At 52.0% G+C, this 17,921-nt stretch overlaps 8 protein-coding genes across 9 annotated transcripts; 4 read left to right on the forward strand and 4 right to left on the reverse strand.

Moving 5' to 3' along the window:
- The first annotated feature begins 528 nt into the window (after positions 1-528).
- Positions 529-2,862, forward strand: PV05_02864 (uncharacterized protein). The gene is made up of 2 exons (XM_013463466.1): positions 529-927; positions 977-2,862. Exons 1-2 carry the CDS (start codon positions 717-719, stop codon positions 2,560-2,562), a joined length of 1,797 nt encoding a protein of 598 aa, XP_013318920.1. The 5' UTR covers positions 529-716; the 3' UTR covers positions 2,563-2,862.
- A 392-nt stretch (positions 2,863-3,254) lies between these two features.
- Positions 3,255-3,987, forward strand: PV05_02865 (uncharacterized protein; the record flags this gene model as incomplete). Its single annotated transcript, XM_013463467.1, has 3 exons — positions 3,255-3,261; positions 3,354-3,527; positions 3,605-3,987. The coding sequence occupies 3 exons, from the start codon at positions 3,255-3,257 to the stop codon at positions 3,985-3,987; spliced, it is 564 nt and encodes a 187-aa protein (XP_013318921.1).
- Positions 3,988-4,070: 83 nt separating this feature from the next.
- On the reverse strand, positions 4,071-4,925 carry PV05_02866 (uncharacterized protein; the record flags this gene model as incomplete). Its single annotated transcript, XM_013463468.1, has 3 exons — positions 4,071-4,571; positions 4,618-4,687; positions 4,735-4,925. The coding sequence occupies 3 exons, from the start codon at positions 4,923-4,925 to the stop codon at positions 4,071-4,073; spliced, it is 762 nt and encodes a 253-aa protein (XP_013318922.1).
- A 455-nt stretch (positions 4,926-5,380) lies between these two features.
- PV05_02867 (uncharacterized protein) lies at positions 5,381-6,372 on the reverse strand (the record flags this gene model as incomplete). Its single annotated transcript, XM_013463469.1, has 4 exons — positions 5,381-5,556; positions 5,610-5,822; positions 5,890-6,057; positions 6,111-6,372. 4 exons carry the CDS (start codon positions 6,370-6,372, stop codon positions 5,381-5,383), a joined length of 819 nt encoding a protein of 272 aa, XP_013318923.1.
- Positions 6,373-8,804: 2,432 nt separating this feature from the next.
- Positions 8,805-10,028, forward strand: PV05_02868 (uncharacterized protein; the record flags this gene model as incomplete). The annotated part of the gene is made up of 2 exons (XM_013463470.1): positions 8,805-9,249; positions 9,352-10,028. The coding sequence occupies 2 exons, from the start codon at positions 8,805-8,807 to the stop codon at positions 10,026-10,028; spliced, it is 1,122 nt and encodes a 373-aa protein (XP_013318924.1).
- Positions 10,029-10,963: 935 nt separating this feature from the next.
- PV05_02869 (uncharacterized protein) lies at positions 10,964-13,126 on the forward strand. The gene is made up of 3 exons (XM_013463471.1): positions 10,964-11,188; positions 11,271-11,653; positions 11,706-13,126. The coding sequence occupies exons 1-3, from the start codon at positions 11,008-11,010 to the stop codon at positions 12,384-12,386; spliced, it is 1,245 nt and encodes a 414-aa protein (XP_013318925.1). The 5' UTR covers positions 10,964-11,007; the 3' UTR covers positions 12,387-13,126.
- On the reverse strand, positions 12,996-15,580 carry PV05_02870 (uncharacterized protein). Its single transcript, XM_013463472.1, has 2 exons — positions 15,020-15,580; positions 12,996-14,897 (listed from the first exon to the last, which is right to left on the reverse strand). Exons 1-2 carry the CDS (start codon positions 15,071-15,073, stop codon positions 13,233-13,235), a joined length of 1,719 nt encoding a protein of 572 aa, XP_013318926.1. The 5' UTR covers positions 15,074-15,580; the 3' UTR covers positions 12,996-13,232.
- A 466-nt stretch (positions 15,581-16,046) lies between these two features.
- PV05_02871 lies at positions 16,047-17,825 on the reverse strand (the record flags this gene model as incomplete). Of its 2 annotated transcripts, XM_013463474.1 has the most annotated exons (3): positions 17,302-17,825; positions 16,506-17,237; positions 16,047-16,453 (listed from the first exon to the last, which is right to left on the reverse strand). In XM_013463474.1, the coding sequence occupies exons 1-3, from the start codon at positions 17,792-17,794 to the stop codon at positions 16,047-16,049; spliced, it is 1,632 nt and encodes a 543-aa protein (XP_013318928.1). In that variant the 5' UTR covers positions 17,795-17,825. The 2 variants fall into 2 exon arrangements, with proteins under 2 accessions (XP_013318928.1, XP_013318927.1); XM_013463473.1 differs by lacking the exon at positions 16,047-16,453 and having other exon boundaries at positions 16,464-17,237.
- Positions 17,826-17,921: the final 96 nt, after the last annotated feature.

Here is a 17,921-nt window from a genome sequence, read left to right on the forward strand (position 1 = left end):
TCTGTCAGACCTTGAAGATCTTTCACTGGCACTGACTGCAGGTGACATTGACTGGAACTCCATCGACTCCATTGATCCTCCATATGAAACGGAATTTAAGATGAACCAGGACATCATCGATCGACAACCGAGGCAGTCTGAATCAATCACTTTTTGGATGCTGTGGACGCTGGAGAATGCTGTACACTCGCCTGTACTATCCACGACCAATGAATCTCCAGCGTTACATGCGTCGGAGATGACTGAATTGTCCATGTCCACTCGATTCCAGGTCTGTGTAACTGTAGCCTCGGGACCTCGAGATTTGTACCACCAACAGTCCTGCTTCTCGATTTTCTAGAAAGGATACTCGTAGCTGCATGATGCTGCCAAACATGACCACCACAGATCAGCAGGACCACGGCCCGGAGAACTAAGCTACTACGTACAGACTTAGAGATCGCTTGCCTTAGTGTCTTGGGAGTGTCTTGCTTAACCGGCGATCCACGTCCACAGCGAATGACATCAACATCCATCTGCCCTTTTGACCTCGACTACAGAGTACCTACTGTAAAGCACCAGTCACCTAGCCAGTGAGCACCTAAAGGTACCTTACTGGAACTTCGTACTTGAACTTCACCAACCTCTTCTTCTCTACACCTTTGCCATCAACACCTTCATCCCCGTCCTCTCTCTCAGTGCTTCATTCTCTTCCATGTCATTCTAGTACACTCGTTATGTTCTGCATCCTCCTGGCCCTCCTGGCCGTGGTTCAATCAGTCGTTTCATCCCCCCTCAACCCGCAATTTGACTACGCTGTCAAAGAAACCAACAACGTGCCTCCGAAGTGGTCTATCGCTGGAAATCCTCATCCCTTCCATCTCTTGAAGCTCAATATCGGCCTCACGCCCAACAACTTCGACTTACTTGAGCAACATCTCCACGAAGGTAAGCTTCTCCAATATCAGCCCGCCCTCGGTGAAGCTAATCTGAAAAGTGTCGGATCCATCCCACCATCGTTATGGCCAACATCTGTCCCAGCAACAAGTTCACGACCTGATCTCACCATCTGACGAGACTACTGAGTCCCTTCAAAACTGGCTGTCCGGACATGGCATTGACCCATCACATCTCGAGTTCAATTCAGCCCGGGATTGGGTCACCCTCACTCTGCCAGTGGCTCAGATCGAACGTCTCCTAGACACAAAATATTATGTCTACCAACATGAAGATGGCACCAAGCTCGTCCGAACCACCAGCTGGTCGCTTCCCCGCTCGCTGCATGACCACGTCACCACCATTCAACCCACGACCGCTTTCCTCCGAGCAAACCCTAAGGGTGACACTGTTCTTACCATACCCACTGATATTGACCTCTCCGAGCTCACCGCTGCTGCCAACTCGAGCGCTTTGAACAAGGTCTGCAACTTTGGTGGCATGACCACGAAGTGCTTACAGACGTTGTACAACACTGTCAACTACAAGCCTCAAGCGGTCAACAACAACTCAATTGGTTTCACCAACTACCTCGGTCAAGTCTCCAATCGATCTGACGCAAGACTGTACCTGCAGAACTTCCGCCCTGAAGCCATCAACTCCTCGTATGCTCTCAAGCAAGTCTCGATTGACCACGGCGCTGTCGACAACTCCACCGCTGGAGGGGGTATCGAAGGCAACCTCGACCTCGAGACCATTCTCGGTCTAGTCTATCCGACCCCCGTCACCGCGTACTCAACCGGCGGCATGCCTCCTTTCAACGCTGACACATTCACCGATACCAACACCAATGAACCCTACTTGACCTGGGTTTTGTGGATGCGTGAGCAAGACCCCGCTGGCCTTCCTAAAGTCATTTCCACATCGTACGGCGACGACGAACAGACCGTCCCGAAATCCTATGCTACCCAGGTCTGCAATCAATTCGCCGCCCTCGGTGCTCAGGGTATCTCCCTGTTCTTCAGCTCTGGCGACTACGGTGTCGGCGCCAATAACAGCTGCTTTTCCAACGATGGCAAGAACACCACCACTTTCCTGCCCGCCTTTCCTGCCTCTTGTCCTTACGTGACCACCGTCGGCGGCACCATGAACTACCCTGAAGTCGTTGCCTTCGACACGCGCAACGGCTATTCTTCTGGCTCCGGCTTCAGCAACTACTTTGCACGTCCAAGCTGGCAGGACACTGCAGTGGAGCGATACGTCGATACCATCGGCGACCAATTCAAGGGTCTGTACAACTGTTCAGGTCGTGCGTACCCGGACCTCTCCGCGCAGAGTTATCGGTATATCGTCTTTTACAACGCTAGTGTACGGAGTGTGGACGGAACAAGTTGTGCATGTCCGGCAATCGCCAGTATTTTCTCCCTGGTCAATGACGCGCTGGTAGCAAAGGGCAAGCCGCCAATGGGTTGGTTGAATCCCTGGCTGTACCAGAAAGGCTTCCAGGCGTTCACCGATGTGGTGAATGGAACCAGCGTCGGCTGCGACGGGCCCGGATTCAGTGCTGCAGCAGGTTGGGATGTTGCGAGTGGCTTTGGCACGCCGGATTTCGAGAAGATCCTGGATGTTCTTGGGATCGGAAGCTAGTTGAGGTTACAAGTCGATTGCGCGCCTGTCATGGTGCCCTGTTTTTAGGGCTCGAGCTATGATTGCTCCGAACACTGGTCGAAGGTTGACTATGTCTCGACAACTTGCTCCGTCGAGTCTATTGCTCGGGGCAAGATGGACTGCATCCCGAGTTGGTGCGAAATACCACGCAAAAACGCTAGTGGGTAATTGCTTGAGGCATAGCATCGCATAGCATAGCATGGCCATTGAGAAGACAAAAAGTAATGTAATTGATGCAAACACAATCCTCCAGCTTCATACCGAAATTGCAAAAAGGTCGAGGAGCCCTGTGTCTTTGCCTCGGCAAAAAGTCACAGCATCATATCCTGCCGTGCCTGCTTACTGCCATTGTTCTTGTTACAGTATCCTTCGCTGCACATCGCAACGAGTAACCAGGAGAAGATTTGGGCGGAAGGGCAAACACACGAATTATCTCTTCTTCAGCACAGGAATGTGTTGACCAGAAGTTTGTCTTGCCCAACTACCTAGGCAGTCTTGACAATCACCCGAGCACGACTTGTCGAAGAGATACTGTATCTACGTGGGATACCCAAATATTGGAGCGCCTCCTATCAATAAGAACCAGCGCACCAAGAAGAATTCGTTTCCGCACTAGGAGTGAGGAAGCTCGGCTTCACGGTTGAAGCAGAGATTTATATTATATTCCAAGCATGGCTCGTACGTGCCGTTCCATCCATGTCTTGGGGATTGTTACAATATGATACAACTCCTGGCCCCGAACGGACTGGCTGGCTGACATTCAAGCCCAGACACGACATTTCCATCTGACCTGCCAGTTCCCAACGATGATGGGCTGTACAACCACCTGACAGACTTCAAGATCCCATCGGACATTAACCTGCCTGTTGCTACGGATCATTCCAAGCAGGTCAACCTCGCCGAGCTCAAGGAGTTGACTGTTGTCTTTTGTTACCCGAGGACAGGTAGGCGAGCGTCAGCGCCTGCTGGGCCTTTTCACGAGCCCACCTTAGTGGTATGGTCTTGCTGACGAGGAGCTTAGGAGCACCCAATGAAACTGTGCCTGACTCATGGAACTCCATCCCTGGCGCCCGTGGATGTACACCCCAAGCTTGCTCTTTCCGAGACAGATTTTCTCAACTTCACGCTCTCGGTGTGTCCCATATCTACGGCATCTCGACCCAATCGCCAGACTACCAGGCAGAAGTCCACAACCGACTGCGTCTGCCATATGATCTTTTGAGCGATGAGAATCTGCACTTCCAGCGCGGTCTGGATCTTCCGACGTTCGAGTGGGAGGGGAAGAAGGTTCTTCGAAGGTCCATGATCGTACTTCAGGATGGAAGAGTGATCAGGTGGTGGTATCCTGTCTTCCCGCCTGACCGCGGCGTCGACGATCTGATCGCCTGGTTGGAGGAGCGGTGACGGGTCAGCTCAGTCATTCCGGCATCTGGGTCGATGAGTCAAGACGGTTTTGTGATGACCTCTTGATCCTCCTCTTTAACGAATCATGCCGCTGCCATTGCCATGGGTACGGTTGTGAGCACTCCGTTTTTGTCATAGCGTGCTTTGAAAAAGGTGTAGCTCAGCGTGATGGTATCGATGCCTTTCATGGTAGGATCTTTTGCGAACTCGGGGTCAATGAAGAAGAACACAGGCATATCGACCGTCTCGCCTGCGTTGAGCCTTTGCTCTTCGAAACAGAAGCACTGGATCTTGCTGAAGTATGGTGCCACTTGTGCTGGTGTCACAGAGTATGTAGCCACCCCGATGATGTCTGCGTCGCTCTTGTTCTTGGCAGTGTAGAATGCTAGGGCAGTCTCGCCCGGGAGGACGCGAACTTCTCGCTGTTGCGGCGTGAATTTCCACGGAAGGATGTCAGATACGGAGCCGTTGAAGGTGATTCGTAGCCGACGGTGGTCTTCGACTGGTCTTAGTCGGACTGCGGGATCGCCAGCCCCGTCGTGGGCTTTAACGGGTTGACCGGACCAGCCGGTTTGTTGGCAGATCTGGAAGGGTCAGTAGTGAAGTGTAGTATGTGCTGGGAACTCCTACCATTTTGTAGAGAGGAACGGAAGCATATGAGAGAGCGAGCAGCAGTATGCCTGCACTGAGTCCGTAGTATCTGCTGTGGTCAGAGTCCTGCTACCTGGAAGTATTTACTATGCTTACAATGTAGTCTGATTCTTCTTTGCAGCTTCAGCGCGAGCTGCCTCCCATGGTGTGGCATGCTGGGCTCTTGCGGTGGTCTGTGAAAGATTTCGAGCTGCGGCGGGCGATCTGGGGCTGTGAGAAAAATGCTGTCGCAAGGTTCGAGCGACGTTTGGGGGCCCAAGCCTGGACGCAGTGAAGAATGTATTCATATCCAACTACTCCAGACTGTTGAAGAGCCTACCGGAGATGTCGTCAGTAAAAAGAGGTGGTCGTGCGGAAACGCAGATGGGGAGGAACTTGAACTTCAATGCTCAGGTGATTCGCGGAATCGTCGTTTCGCCGCAACGCCCGCCAAGACACAAGACACCAAGTCACCTCGCTCACCTCGACACTCAAGCAGTACTCCCTCTCCTGGGCGTAACCGCTACTCACACACGAGACCATGTCGAAATCCTTTACTGGTTTAAGACGAAAAAAGTCACAAGGAGCATTAACACCTACATAAATGTAAACCAAACAAGCAGAGTACATAACGATCACAAAACTGCTCACAGACCCATGGCGACCCCTATGTCGACTTCCTCAACGGTCTGTTGCCCTCTTATCAACCCAAACCCGAATCCTCCCTATTTCCCAGTTGTCGATGCCGAAGTCGACTTCGAGTTCATTGGGGTGGCACATCAAAGGCTTGGCGTATGAGGTTTATGGTCTTTGGGTCAATGTCATTCCACTGGAGACTAGCTGAACCCATGGGAACAGGATGAGGACCAAGCTCCGGATTTCCAAGCATCACGGTTGACAGGACCATACAAGTCGGGGGAATGTTGTCCACTCTTATGCCTACACCGAAATTAGCCATGTCAAATAGGTAATCTAGGTTGGGAGCGACTCACTTCGCGGCTGGGGTTGGTCGAAGAGAAGAGCCTGCTTATTCTGTCCCATCTTTATGATGTCGTACTGACACATGCGAAAATTGTACTCCGGAACGCCCGCAGGAACCTCACTTGGTCGCGATGCTGGAGGGAGGCTCGACACGGGTGTAGCTGGAGGTGGTGGTATTCCCGATGTGGCCGCTGGTGCTGGTGTCGCCGCTGGTGGCGCTGGAGCTGAACGCCTTCCGTCAGTCGTACTGAAAGCGAATGTGAAAGGGATCGTTGACGGTATTGTACTTACCCTTGGTGGTCTTTCTAGCTTCACTCTGCAAAGGTGCATGTGTGGCAGTCTTATGTGCCGATGCCGATGCTTTTGAAGCAGAAGCTGACGCTTTTGAAGCGGACTTGATCGAAGCCATGATTGACTTGCTCTTTTTCTTGTCTGAGACCGCCACCACAGCTCCTCCCGCTAGAGCTTGGAATTAGTATCATTGTATCAGACCGCGAATACGTCTCACTTACCCGCCCCGCCAGCGACTCCGAGTACACCGACACCTGCTACCGCAGACCCATAATACAACGCACCATTGATTACGACAAAGTCTCCGTACCAGACGGCACTCGCTCCGACACCAAATGCCCCCGCTATACTACCTCCTGCGACAGCACCGGCAGCTGCCTCACCAGCGACTGAGCCAATCACTTCACCGGCAAGGAGCACAACAGGCCCTGCTCTGCAAGAGTAGGCTAAAAATAGAGGTATGAGAAATCGATAGAGATTCATTTTCGAAGTAAGAAGAGGTGATCTGAGACGGCTGCGGTGCATTTACTCTACAAGCAATGTCTTAAGAGTTCATTGTAGCAGGTCGTGTTCGATTGTCACAAAGAATGATTTCGATCTATTTGCGGCGTTCTAATTGTTCGAGGTCTTTGTTTGTCAATGATCTTTGATCTCGCGGGACTCGATCAGGCTTTGTTCCCACGGATTGGACCGCTGCTTGCGGCATTGCCGGCATACTGCTATTGTCTCCAGGATTATGGTAAGATTTCATTGTTTCTGTCGACGATACCTCACCAGCGGCGGTCATGGGCGAGTTCCATGAACAGAATACACATAACAAGATGTCCAGGTTTGGCAGGGGTCGAGACCCCAGACCAGACAATGGTATGTATCGACAAAGCCTTGTTCACAGTCTGACTTTGCTGTTTAATTCAGAGCTTTGTTTCACGATTCGAGGCTCGCGTGATCGCGGCTGTGAGTCAAACTGAAGTCATGCCTGTCGAAGACTGCAGAGAATGCTTGTCTCAGCGGCTGATTCCTCACACTTATGAGGACGGTTGCACGGACCATACATTCCTGAGAGAAGCTCGCCATCGCTAGGTACGGACAATGGTATTCAACGAGGGATATAAATGTTGTCAGCCTCTTTCTGGCAGTATTTTTCACCTCGAAGTCTTCCGGTTGAATGGCGCGTTCGAATCTACCTTGGGTAACGTTCCAATGTTGACGTTAGCAGCGCTAATACCAATTGTATCTTGGGTGTTTCTCAATGCTGCTACAAGCATATTACTTACAATCCCACTTCGGCATCGTTTATACGTCCTTCCTGCTATCTTGCTACCAGCCACGGTCTCCTTCAGAACAATACAATATTTGAGTTTTCTTCCCGGTCTCTCAGAATTGTGGGGGACTATTACTCTCATCGGTCTAATTCACTCCTCATCTTTGCTTTACATAAAGAAATGGACTCTCCGTACGACTCAACAGGCCGGCAAAGTCTCAAAACCTGGCTCGAAGGACACCTGGCTCAACAGAGAATTGTGGACGCACATGTACAGGGTCGCACTGAACCCTCGCTTTATTAGGGTCCCATACAAAGATGTCATCCTAATTGAGCGACCCACTGGCAGCCAAGTCAAATCAACTGCCACCCGTAGGAAGTTCTCAGTGGCGAGAGTCCTATGGCTGCTGATCAAAATTGGCATACATTTCCTTCTCAATCGCTGGGCGACTACGAGACTTCTCAAAGTCATCAGCATCAGTGATTTCGTACCAGCCAAGGCGGTCCTCCTTCGACGTCTATTGAGACCAAGTATTTATCATTCAATCGGCTCGATCTCAATGAGGGAGGTTGTGATGCGGATCTGGTTCACTGCGAATTCGCTTTGGACCCCAATACTCTTGCTAGACGCCATGCATACTGCACTAGCCACCTTCTTCATACGCGTTATCCATATTGATATACCAGACGATTGGCCAGACCTGTTCGGAAGTCCCTTGGAAGCTTACACCCTTGGCCGGTTTTGGACGATGTAGGTGTATATGACCCTTGGTCGTACTGCAGAATGATAGCTGATGAGATTGGAAGGTTTTGGCACCGTGTTCACCTAAGCGGATACAGCGACTATGCCTTTTGCTTGATGAAAATGCTTCCAAGTTGCATGCTACGAAACGCTGTAACCAAGAGAGTATTCATGGCATTCTTGTTGTTCCTAATTTCAGGGCTGATTCATCAATTCACGAGTTGGCAGCTGAATCCAGGCTGGAGCGACTATGCAGATCTACAGTTTTTCTGTATGAATGCGGTTGCTGTGACTTTGGAATCTGCATTGCTTGCATTACTCCGCCGCACATCTCCTTGGAATCAATCGTCAGAAGATGGCAAACATCTCAGACCTGAAGCCCGAAGGAGCCATGCGCAGAGACTATTATGGGGTGGACTTGTACGTTTAGTGGGTTATACCTGGGTTATGAGCTTCTTTGTCTGGGCAATTCCGAAATGCTATTACCCAAGAGTCTATGGTACAGTCAATCAACAGCTGCAACTGAGAGAGATGGGCACGAACATATAGTAGGTAGTAGTAAGTCACTGGACGAGGGTATTAATTACTGTTCAATGCTACGGGAAGGATTGGACTTGAAATGTTGGTTCAATTTTGTACCTGACCAAGTCAAACAAAAAGGCTACCGACGCGTTTCCTACTGAACCCCCGTTAAGGACCTGAGGATGTTTGATCGCGACCACTACCAGACTTGATCTTGTCAATTATCTTTCATGTTAGGAAAGGGAAGAGGAACTGACGCCTCGCTGAGTCTCTCATCTTTGACACGTTCAAACTCTAGAATTGAGCTTTATCATCCGCCTCTACGCCGCCTGCCTGCCGTGTCTTATATCACTACCCTTGATTTGACAAGACGACAGAATCCCTCTCACAATGCCTAAAAAGTACACTAAAACACTTGGGGCCCTTTGCGACGAGCTGGGCATGACTTTACAAACTGCGTCCCAATTCCAAAAAGATACACTGAAGTATCTCAAATCGAAAACCCCCCACGTTCCAACCCTCGAAGACGAAGAAATCGAGCCCTTTGCCTGGCAGTTCTTAGATTCTGGCGCAGGCGCCCAATACTTCTCCAGCAATGCAGGACTCCGTTTCCGATGGGACACTGACGAGCATCGCTTGAGGATCCACCGCTATACTAACACCATCATGACAACACAACGCTGGTATGCCATCGAGAACCTACATCAGAAAATTGGGCGAGAGAATATGGCACAATGTCCGGGATGTCTACAACATCCACCAGGAGAAAGATCTTCGCCGCCCACCGCTCCTGGCAATGCTGATGACGCTATCGATCTGGACTATCCCTCGAACCGTAAGTTTACTACTTGGTCTCCATTTGACCCCAGCTTCAATTCATACTTTGCTGGACCTTTCACAAATGATTCCTCGCTGACATGTTATCCGCTTCGAATAGTGTCTGACTCCGAAAGCATCCACCACATTGTCAGTCAACAAAGCACACCCGAACCCACTTCCCCGGTCGAAGTCGACAGCAAGAGGATCTCGACTGGCGCTAAGAGACCGCGACTTAGTCAAGACTATCTGGCTCTCTCAGGAGTCAAGAAGAGAAAGACTCACCAAGACGCTCCCAATGCAAGCCCCATTAGTGTTCCAAAGTTGCAGGGTCCAAAACTCAGTACGTGGACTCCCGAAATCCGGGCTGCCACTGCGCGGTTGGCGAGGTCATTTCCACAGTTCAATCCTACCAAGGTCGAAGGTATCGTCGACGCGCAACCTCCACCTCAGGCGCAAAAGGAGGCATCACAACATAAAGTCATCACACTCAACTATATCAAGCCTACGATGCGCTATCGTGGTAAAGTCTGGCAGTTCGACAGCATCGCACAAAAGGCCAAGATCCTCGAAATGATTCTTCTCCAGGAAGAGAAGGACGTCGAATCATATCCGGTCTTAGCATTCTCGAAAGGCGCACGGAAATCTCTTGATGCTGACAATGACAATGATGACAACGACGAGGGCGATGGAAGTGCTATGAAAGATTACTTTCGGTTTTACACACATTTCATGAATGAAAGATTTCCCGGGAATGAAAAGATGTTGCTGCAAAACGGCGTCAAACCTTCGGCATGAGTTGCGACCCATCCTTGCTCTTGCGAAGCGGGCGTCGGAGATTGCTAGGTTTGGAATATGCTATTACGGGGGACATCCAGGCCACAGGAGCAAAAGAGGTCACATTATGTACGGAACTTCAGCTGAAGGATATGAGAAAATCAAGCGATGGAGCTGAAGGAAGGATGTGCGACACGCGAAGGATGACTTCTTTCTCCTATTGAACCTCGAATCGGCCCTTGCTTACATACACATTACTCACGTGACTGTTTGAAACGTATCACGTGATTGTCTAAAAATCTGACCACTTCAGGCGTTCTTCCTGCTTCTTCTTCCTTTTGCTTCCTTTCCTTTAAATGAACGGCATCAACTACTCATCTTTCTCTCTCTGACTTTCGCTCCACTTGGACTCGTTGTAGGAATGTCAGACTTCCAATTCCAGGAGCAAGGGGGATTCACGGATTCATGGATTTCACCCAACCCTGAAATTGGAAATTCCCCGCCAAGGGCGCACAAGTGACGGCTTGGTGGCCGCCCAATCACTGTGGCCAGAAGACAGCACGGGTGCTCCAACTTCAAGAATGGAGTGGTAGCGAGTGGTAGCAGGAGTGGCAGTGACACCACCTGCCAAAGTGACTGGTCTAGACTGCGTCGTCATCCTTCATCCTTCACCACCATCGTTGCTCTCAACAAACAAGGGAACGAGCTCTTCCAGAATCGGTTGGAATGAAACGGGCAGCCACGTCAAGTCCTGCTTTTTCTGCCGGCAGCCGGCGATCATGAATTTGGCTCAAAATATCGGTGCCCTCGCCTCTACCAGTGACAGTCTTCTACCCCAAGATTTGGCCGTGCCGTGCTGCTAAAGGTTGGCGCCCGGTTCTGGCCAAACCTTCTTTGAGCCACCATTTGCGCACCTCTTTCTCTCACTCTGCCCGAGCTTGAAGAGAGTGGTCGATTTCCTCTCTCAGACTTCCCTCATGCCGTGTGCACAGTTTACAACATGAGAGTCGCGTGCCTCTCGTCGCGCCGAATCTTTGCGTCTTTGTTTCTTTCGGCTTTTTTGTTTTGGTACCTTCTACCCGTAAAGAAACACCAAGCACGTCCCATCTCATCCGCTCGACTGCAGCAAGAATCCCCATTACTCTACAAACATGTGCACAATTTCAATGGAACTGGTGGTGGTAAGTTGTCATAGACCAGTCGCCTTCTTTACTCCTCTCAAACCGCACTTTGCTGTTGGAAACGTCCACTAACTACGAGCAGCATGGTACATCCCACCGCATTGGTTACCGAACTCAGATGTCCAACCGGAGAACATTTTGGACGCGGTCTTGTTGGCATCTCAAGCCGCCACTGCCAACAAAGGGCATATGATGGATAATTCAGCAATCCCTCTGATTCTGCATCAGACATGGAAGAATCGCCGTGTCGACCAATGGACAGACTTCCTCCGCAACAGTGTGGAGAAATGGCTGACACATGTGGTCAACGATGACATGGCCTATTTCTTTTGGGATGATGAAGGCATCGCGCAGTTCCTGACTGAATTCGAACCCGACTTCGTGGGCAGCTTCCTTCATCTACCAGCCAATGTTGAGCGAACAGATGTCTTCCGCATTTTGGTAGTAAAGTGGTTTGGCGGGATTGTGAGACTCTCACCCCACTCATATACCGACTATTTCGCTGACCTACGCTTAGTATGCCGACGTAGACACTCAACCCCTACGCCCACCAAAGTCATGGATCTCGCCAACCGACGTGGAAGCATGGACTGACCCCGTCACCGAAACCAACTTCTCATCTAAAAGTCCGGTTAGCCTGATTTTCGGCATCGAAGCCGATTGCCCTCCTGAATCCGACGCTTACTGGCGTATGGGCTACACTTATCCCGTCCAACTCACGCAATGGGCGCTGGCATCCGCCACAGCACACCCTGTTCTCCTGCGCTTCATGGATATTCTCACCCAGCGCTTGGCCGATGTCGCTACCCAGAATGGCGGATCCATCACAACGCCAGCAGCTGTCGAACAGCTTCGATTCATGGGCCCACTTACGCTTACGGGACCCGAAGCGGTAACCGTCGCGACACAATCTTGGCTCGAGCAGCAAGCCGGTCTACGCTGGAATGCGCTTACAGGTCTACACGACGGCGGTCGGAGTAAACTCGTCGAAGATGTTCTTATCCTTCCCATCACCGGCTTCAGCCCTGGTCGTCGACAGTACGGTAACATGGGCTCGAAACCAGTCACTGATCCTGCCGCGAGAGTATGGCATCGTGCCCAAGGGAGCTGGCGCTCGTTCAATCCCAAGGCTGAGTTTGGTAAATTTTGTCGCACCGTGTTTGGAATGTGTAAAGATTGGTCGAAAGGGCAGGATTAGGATGGACACACGTTCGAGGTCTGCATGATATGCTTTGATGCGGTCGACACGAAATGCCTCAGACCGCACGCCTGTGCTCTACACTACCACGGGACGATGCCGCCAAGAGGGGGCGAGGACATTGAGATCTAGGCATATGTGTCTTCTGCCCTCATAGTTCTGACATGCGTCGCCACGCTACAATGAGGGTTGGCCACTTGAAGTGCGTGCTGGAAATGCGTGCGTACTGGCAGCGGGGAAAGTGGTTTTCAAGAGCGGGGGCAGTTGCACAGAATATGGACTCGGCCGCGTGAAATGCCGCAGAGAAAGAAATGCAGGACAAGGGTCAAGCGCCTTCCTTGAACGAGGGACAGTTTCTCCGAATCGATGGTGCAAGCCGACGGGACGGTAACGATGCGATGTGCGCGACCAAATTGATCGGCGCAGATCAGATAAGGGTGGACTTACTTCGATACGCCCTGCGGTACAGGTACGGATACGGATAGATACCCTGCTCGGGGATAGTCTGTCGATGTCGAGTACTCGCATGCCAGAAAAGAAGAAAAGAAGAAAAGACGGAAAAAGAAGACGGGCGCGCGTAGGCGCAAGCAGAACAGCACGACACCTCGTGTTGTTATTGACCCTGTCGAAGGACATATCATCCAACTTCTCCTCCGTACTCAAGCTGTAGATTGACCACGAGAAGCAATGATGACACGATAGCTTATGTTGAATGGGGGAAATTTGGTGCTCTCTTACGGTATTTCTAACTTGATCGCCAGCATAAAGTGACATGGCTCTTAACAAGCCCCCAACCTCAACCATGACAGTCCGTGGACGATAAGCCATCAAATCACAAATTATAACTCACCTTCCATCCCCAACCCGGTTCCCGTTCGCATTTGCATTCGAAGTCGAATCCGAAGTCGACGAGCTCGGCGAGGACGAGGACGAAGTCAACTCCGAACCCTGACCCGGACCCGGACCTGGACTTTTCGTGAAAACGTCGCCACGACGCGAACTAAGCGGGCTCCCACCGGTCACGGCCTCAAAGACGGTCATCATCCTCGCGTGGTCGAACTGCAACCCGAAAGGACGGAACAGATCGTTGAGCTTGTCGAGGAGCAACTGTCGATCCGCCGGCCGTTTCTCTAAAACTCCATACGCCAGCGGCCCGGCGTAGGTCATGTACATACCGCCGAACGGTTTCGTTTCGTTCGAGACAAAATCGAGCGTCGACATGATGTACTGTGCGGACTGGGCCGTCTGGAGCGTCAGCGCCGCGTTTTCGACGGGCATGAGAATCCGCGACAACACGACGTTGGCTGTGATGACCCACGCGTGGTACATGGCCGACTGCTTCACTATGCGCTTGGGAGTGAGGGATTCGAGTTTGCTGCTCGGCGTCCACGGTTGGGGCGGGATGGGCCCTTTGTACACGGCTGGGCAGACGTGGTAGACGCCTGGATGGGAGAGGCGCCGGGTGATGTCGTCGTTGTGTTTGACGATGTCGCGGCGCAGGGCATAGGCGTCGCGCAGGATGGACGGGTAGAGTGGTGAGGATGTGTCGCATAATAATTGAGAGACACATTGAGAGTTATCGGTGGTTGGGGTGATGGTGGTGATGGTGGTGGTGGTAATGGATCGAAGCCGTCGAAGTAGCCCTGGGAGCTGGGTGATTGTAACCCAATTGTCGGTGATGATGGGGTCTTCGGACGGATCGCCACGGCGCATGACGGCCGTCCAGTCGGGACTACTCAGAAAACACTCTTGGCCGCGGAGCAGGGCCTGTGTGATGATGGTGGGATACTGGGAAGAGAAGATGGCAATCTCAAAATCGGATTGGATCCGACCGGGCCCGCCGCTCTGGAAAATGGCAGAAACGCCGCCGGCAAGCGTCACGTACGAGAACTTTGTCTGTCCCGGCTTGAGCAGCTCGTATTGGGCAATGATCAGAGCCGCGCAGAGGGTTTCCGACGTCGTGGCAGTAGGTTGGTCGACCGACGACAGCTCCTCGCGCAGGGCCTTGATCGCCTTTCCGTAGCTCGCGAGCTCAACGGATTCCCTGTGTTGCTGGCCTCGCGAGACGAGCGTGTACGAAGTCAGCACGCAGTTGACCGCAGCGTCGAGTGCCTTGCTGTGGCCTAGGCGGCAGGGCAGATGGCGGTAATGAGGACCCAATTGTTGCAAGCGAGCTCCGAACTCGCTGGGCCAATCGAGGGCGGCGGCGAGGGCGGCGGCGAGCCTTGCACCCTGGCTCAATGGCACGCTAGCGGGTACCGATGGGCCACTACTACCGAGAGTACCCTGGACGACTACTCCTTTGATCTGCTGCGAGGCGCCGCCGGAACTGTGACTGGATGGAAACATGGCGCCGTCGTATTCCTCGTTGGGAGAGACGGTTTGCAAGGCTCGCAGGAGTCGAATGTGCTGTTCCGTCGAACCGTACTGGTATCGGAAGGGTGAATCTGGTCCTGTACAGTGACGTTTGCTCTTTTCACATTGAACGCATACTGGCGTACGCTCGTCGCACTAGGTGATTGCCGGTTAGGATTGCGAGAAGACATGTGCGAGGTAGTGGTACTCTGTACGTGTATTTGCGGAGACATGGTAACGAAAGTGTGGTCTGAAAAGGGGGTAAGGCGCGAGCTTACTTTGATACGTCGCTGCTTGCATGTTCTGCAGCCGTTGCTTCTTCCACCGCGCATTTCTGGATATCTCTTACCTGTCGTACGGATAACGCACAGAAACAAAGACGAATTGGGCTTTTCAACTGTGATGAGAAAGCCTAGGTGGAGAGAGACTGGGTTCCAAGGTGGTTTTTATTGTTGGGCAGGACTCTCGTACAGAGTGGTTGCTTTACCGCTTCCAACTTGTCCGAGCTTTGGCTACATTGAACGTGGACAGACTGTTTTGGGTCTGGCACTGCTCATTGGCCTAGTCTGGGTTCTTGACAACAGCCGGCCCCCATTAGCGAGCTGAAGCAGCAGCGGCCAAATATGATACTGGGAACCGCAGACATGGTATGAAGGGCTGAAAGGATGATCGGCAACGTTGCAGGTCATAGCCCAATCGACGAGCATAGCTTGGTGCTGCAAGGCTTTCAAGGTCTAGTTCATTGCATGCCGGTTCGAGCTGCGATTACAAATCGGGTAGGCCAACAGTGACAATGAACAGAAACAGAAAGGTTGAAGCCAATGGAAGGTGATTACGAGTGAATGTTTGAAGGTGACAACAGGGGGCCTTACCATACCTTGCATAGATGCAAGGAGAATATTGGATCACGTGTTCGCAAAACTAGCCTCTTGTAATTACTAAGGCGCCAAGTCTTGTAAAGACAGGGCCTCTAGCAACGGCGGCGGTAATGCCTCTGACGCTAGTAAGCAGGTATATAGTCTGACATCTCCCCTCGAGATGTCCTAATTCTACAAGACCCTTACGTTTAATCACACTCTCAGAACAACAGTGGATCAGACACACGAGAGGCACGCAGAGGCCCTAAATCACCTAGATGTCCTTGATGTCAACGGCGCTCTGCTTCGATGTAACGGCCATTGCGTTTCCAAACTCCCGTCCTTTCCCTACAAGCATCTTTGCTCCAGGATGATACGCAGTCTATTCATTCTTGCGTTATAGGCATGATGATCCTTTCGGCGCAAGCAGCCGCGCCAAAAATTACTTCTAGCGAAGATGCAGCCAGCTACTACTAGTATGTTCAGCCTCACTTGCATGGAATGCATGATCGCCACCCATTTCTGGGGGTCCCGGAGGCGGAGGCGGAGGTGGAGCCATGGAGCCGTCGTCGAAAAAAGTCCCCAGTCCGTCGTCGTGCCCTGTACCGCCGCCAGTATCGTCAGGATGCTGGTTGGCGCCTTGATTGTCGCCAGGATCTTCGATGTCCAAGTCTTCGAAATGTGTCCTCATCCCATCGTCACGGCCAGCGTCTTCCTCGAAATGCGTCCTCATACCATCGTCGTGACCAGCGTCGCCGGCAGTGTCGTCAGGATGCTGCTCGTAGCTTTGGTCGTCGCCGTTGTCGTTGTAGAACGTCTGCTCAGAATCATCCAGACCATATATGAAGGTTTGATCTTCTTCGTCAGAGCTCTTACAAGAAAATTCCAGTTTCCAAGTTAAACTCACCGTGCTCCGGATCAACTTCGAACTGTCCTTCCCCTCCCTGTTCAGGCGTTTCGTGTAAGACCGACTCTGGAAGGTCGAATCCGCCTTCGGGAGGCATCTCGTATAGTCCCGACTCCGGACCATCGAACCCACCTTCTGGAGGCATTTCTTGTAATCCCGACTCTGGACGCGGGAGGTCATCTTGAGGAACTTCTTGTCTCAAGCTTGACGGGGGGCGCGACGACCTACTGCCGCTGCCACTCCCACTCCCCGAAGAGACACCAAAGAAACGACGCCGACGCCGCCGCAGCTCTTCCATTGTCATAGGCGGATCAGCCCCTGAGCCCGACGGGTTTGACTCGAAATCGCCCCCTATTGAAGAGCCTTCTTCCGGGATTCCCTGCAATCTTGGATCCGGACGCGGTGGTCCTTCACGCCTATCAGTCGGTCCAGCTGCAGGGATAGGGAAACCTTCGAGCCTTCCTGGCTCGATTAGGGGCTCTGGCTCGGTTTCGCGATCTCCGGGGTCTACTTCACCACTGAGCGCAGATCCCGAACCCGGACTGAAATCGCTATCCTCTAGGAAGGTGGATGGCACATTGGTGTCTTGACTGCGGAACGAGTCAGGTCTCCTTCCTCTCACCAGTCGCTGAGGCTGCCTAGGTTGACCGTGTGGCGGATTAACCTCGAGTGTTTGACGTTCTGCGCGTGTGTATGGGCCGAATGGTTCATGCTGGTAATTCCATGAGGAGCCTAGGAGGTTGTCCTTATTAGCTGCAATCAATTGCTTGTGCGGGTTGGGGTGTTGGCGACTTACGAGCAGAGTCTGCAGGGGGAGGATAGCGTTCGTCAGGCCAATCATACTCCCTATCTTGCTCTTCTGGGTCCTGGTCAGCGCCACCTCTTAATGGAGCTTGCAACCGAAGTGACAGGATGTCTGATTCGTGACAGAATGAGGCGACGGTCTTGTGTGGGTAGTCGTCCAGACGCTTGTTCGAGCTTGTTGTGATATAAACCCCATTCTGCTGTAACGCGGCCGGTAGCTGGCGGAAAACGGCGTCTTGTAGGTCTGCAATGGTGGCGGCATCCGCGTCGAATACGGGAATGACCGGTGGTAATAAGACTCCGGGGAAGCCCTTCACAAAGACATTGACATACCCTGATAATGGAGTACGACGCTTCGACCATGAAAATTGCGACATCGTTGACAAACCGGGAGGGATAATTGAAAAAGAACTCAAACTGTAAAGACTGGGCTGAGGACAGATTGGTGTAAGGATCCAAACATGTCCAATATACTTATACAGCATCTGTGCTTCGACACTGCCTGCTCGCGTGACTGATGCCCTTGTGGCGATAGTAGTCGGGCCCTTAGACGGCCATTAATATCAGGCCTGGAAGGGAACACTGCGAGATCCCCGAAGGACCTGTCTTTAG

This window comes from Exophiala xenobiotica, assembly GCF_000835505.1.
Source record: "Exophiala xenobiotica strain CBS 118157 unplaced genomic scaffold supercont1.2, whole genome shotgun sequence".
NCBI classification, from domain to species: domain Eukaryota; kingdom Fungi; phylum Ascomycota; class Eurotiomycetes; order Chaetothyriales; family Herpotrichiellaceae; genus Exophiala; species Exophiala xenobiotica.

What these genes read in the sequence shown, in the direction of transcription:
- PV05_02870 (XM_013463472.1), bottom strand. Translation starts at nt 15,073, where the DNA reads ATGCGCGGTGGAAGAAGCAACGGCTGCAGAACATGCAAGCAGCGACGT. An exon ending in GCAAGCAGCGACGTATCAAA is followed by an intron (nt 14,898 to 15,019) that starts GTAAGCTCGCGC and finishes GCAATCACCTAG; the next exon opens with TGCGACGAGCGTACGCCAGT.
- PV05_02864 (XM_013463466.1), top strand. Translation starts at nt 717, where the DNA reads ATGTTCTGCATCCTCCTGGCCCTCCTGGCCGTGGTTCAATCAGTCGTT. An exon ending in TGAGCAACATCTCCACGAAG is followed by an intron (nt 928 to 976) that starts GTAAGCTTCTCC and finishes TAATCTGAAAAG; the next exon opens with TGTCGGATCCATCCCACCAT.
- PV05_02869 (XM_013463471.1), top strand. Translation starts at nt 11,008, where the DNA reads ATGAGAGTCGCGTGCCTCTCGTCGCGCCGAATCTTTGCGTCTTTGTTT. An exon ending in TTTCAATGGAACTGGTGGTG is followed by an intron (nt 11,189 to 11,270) that starts GTAAGTTGTCAT and finishes AACTACGAGCAG; the next exon opens with CATGGTACATCCCACCGCAT. An exon ending in TAAAGTGGTTTGGCGGGATT is followed by an intron (nt 11,654 to 11,705) that starts GTGAGACTCTCA and finishes ACCTACGCTTAG; the next exon opens with TATGCCGACGTAGACACTCA.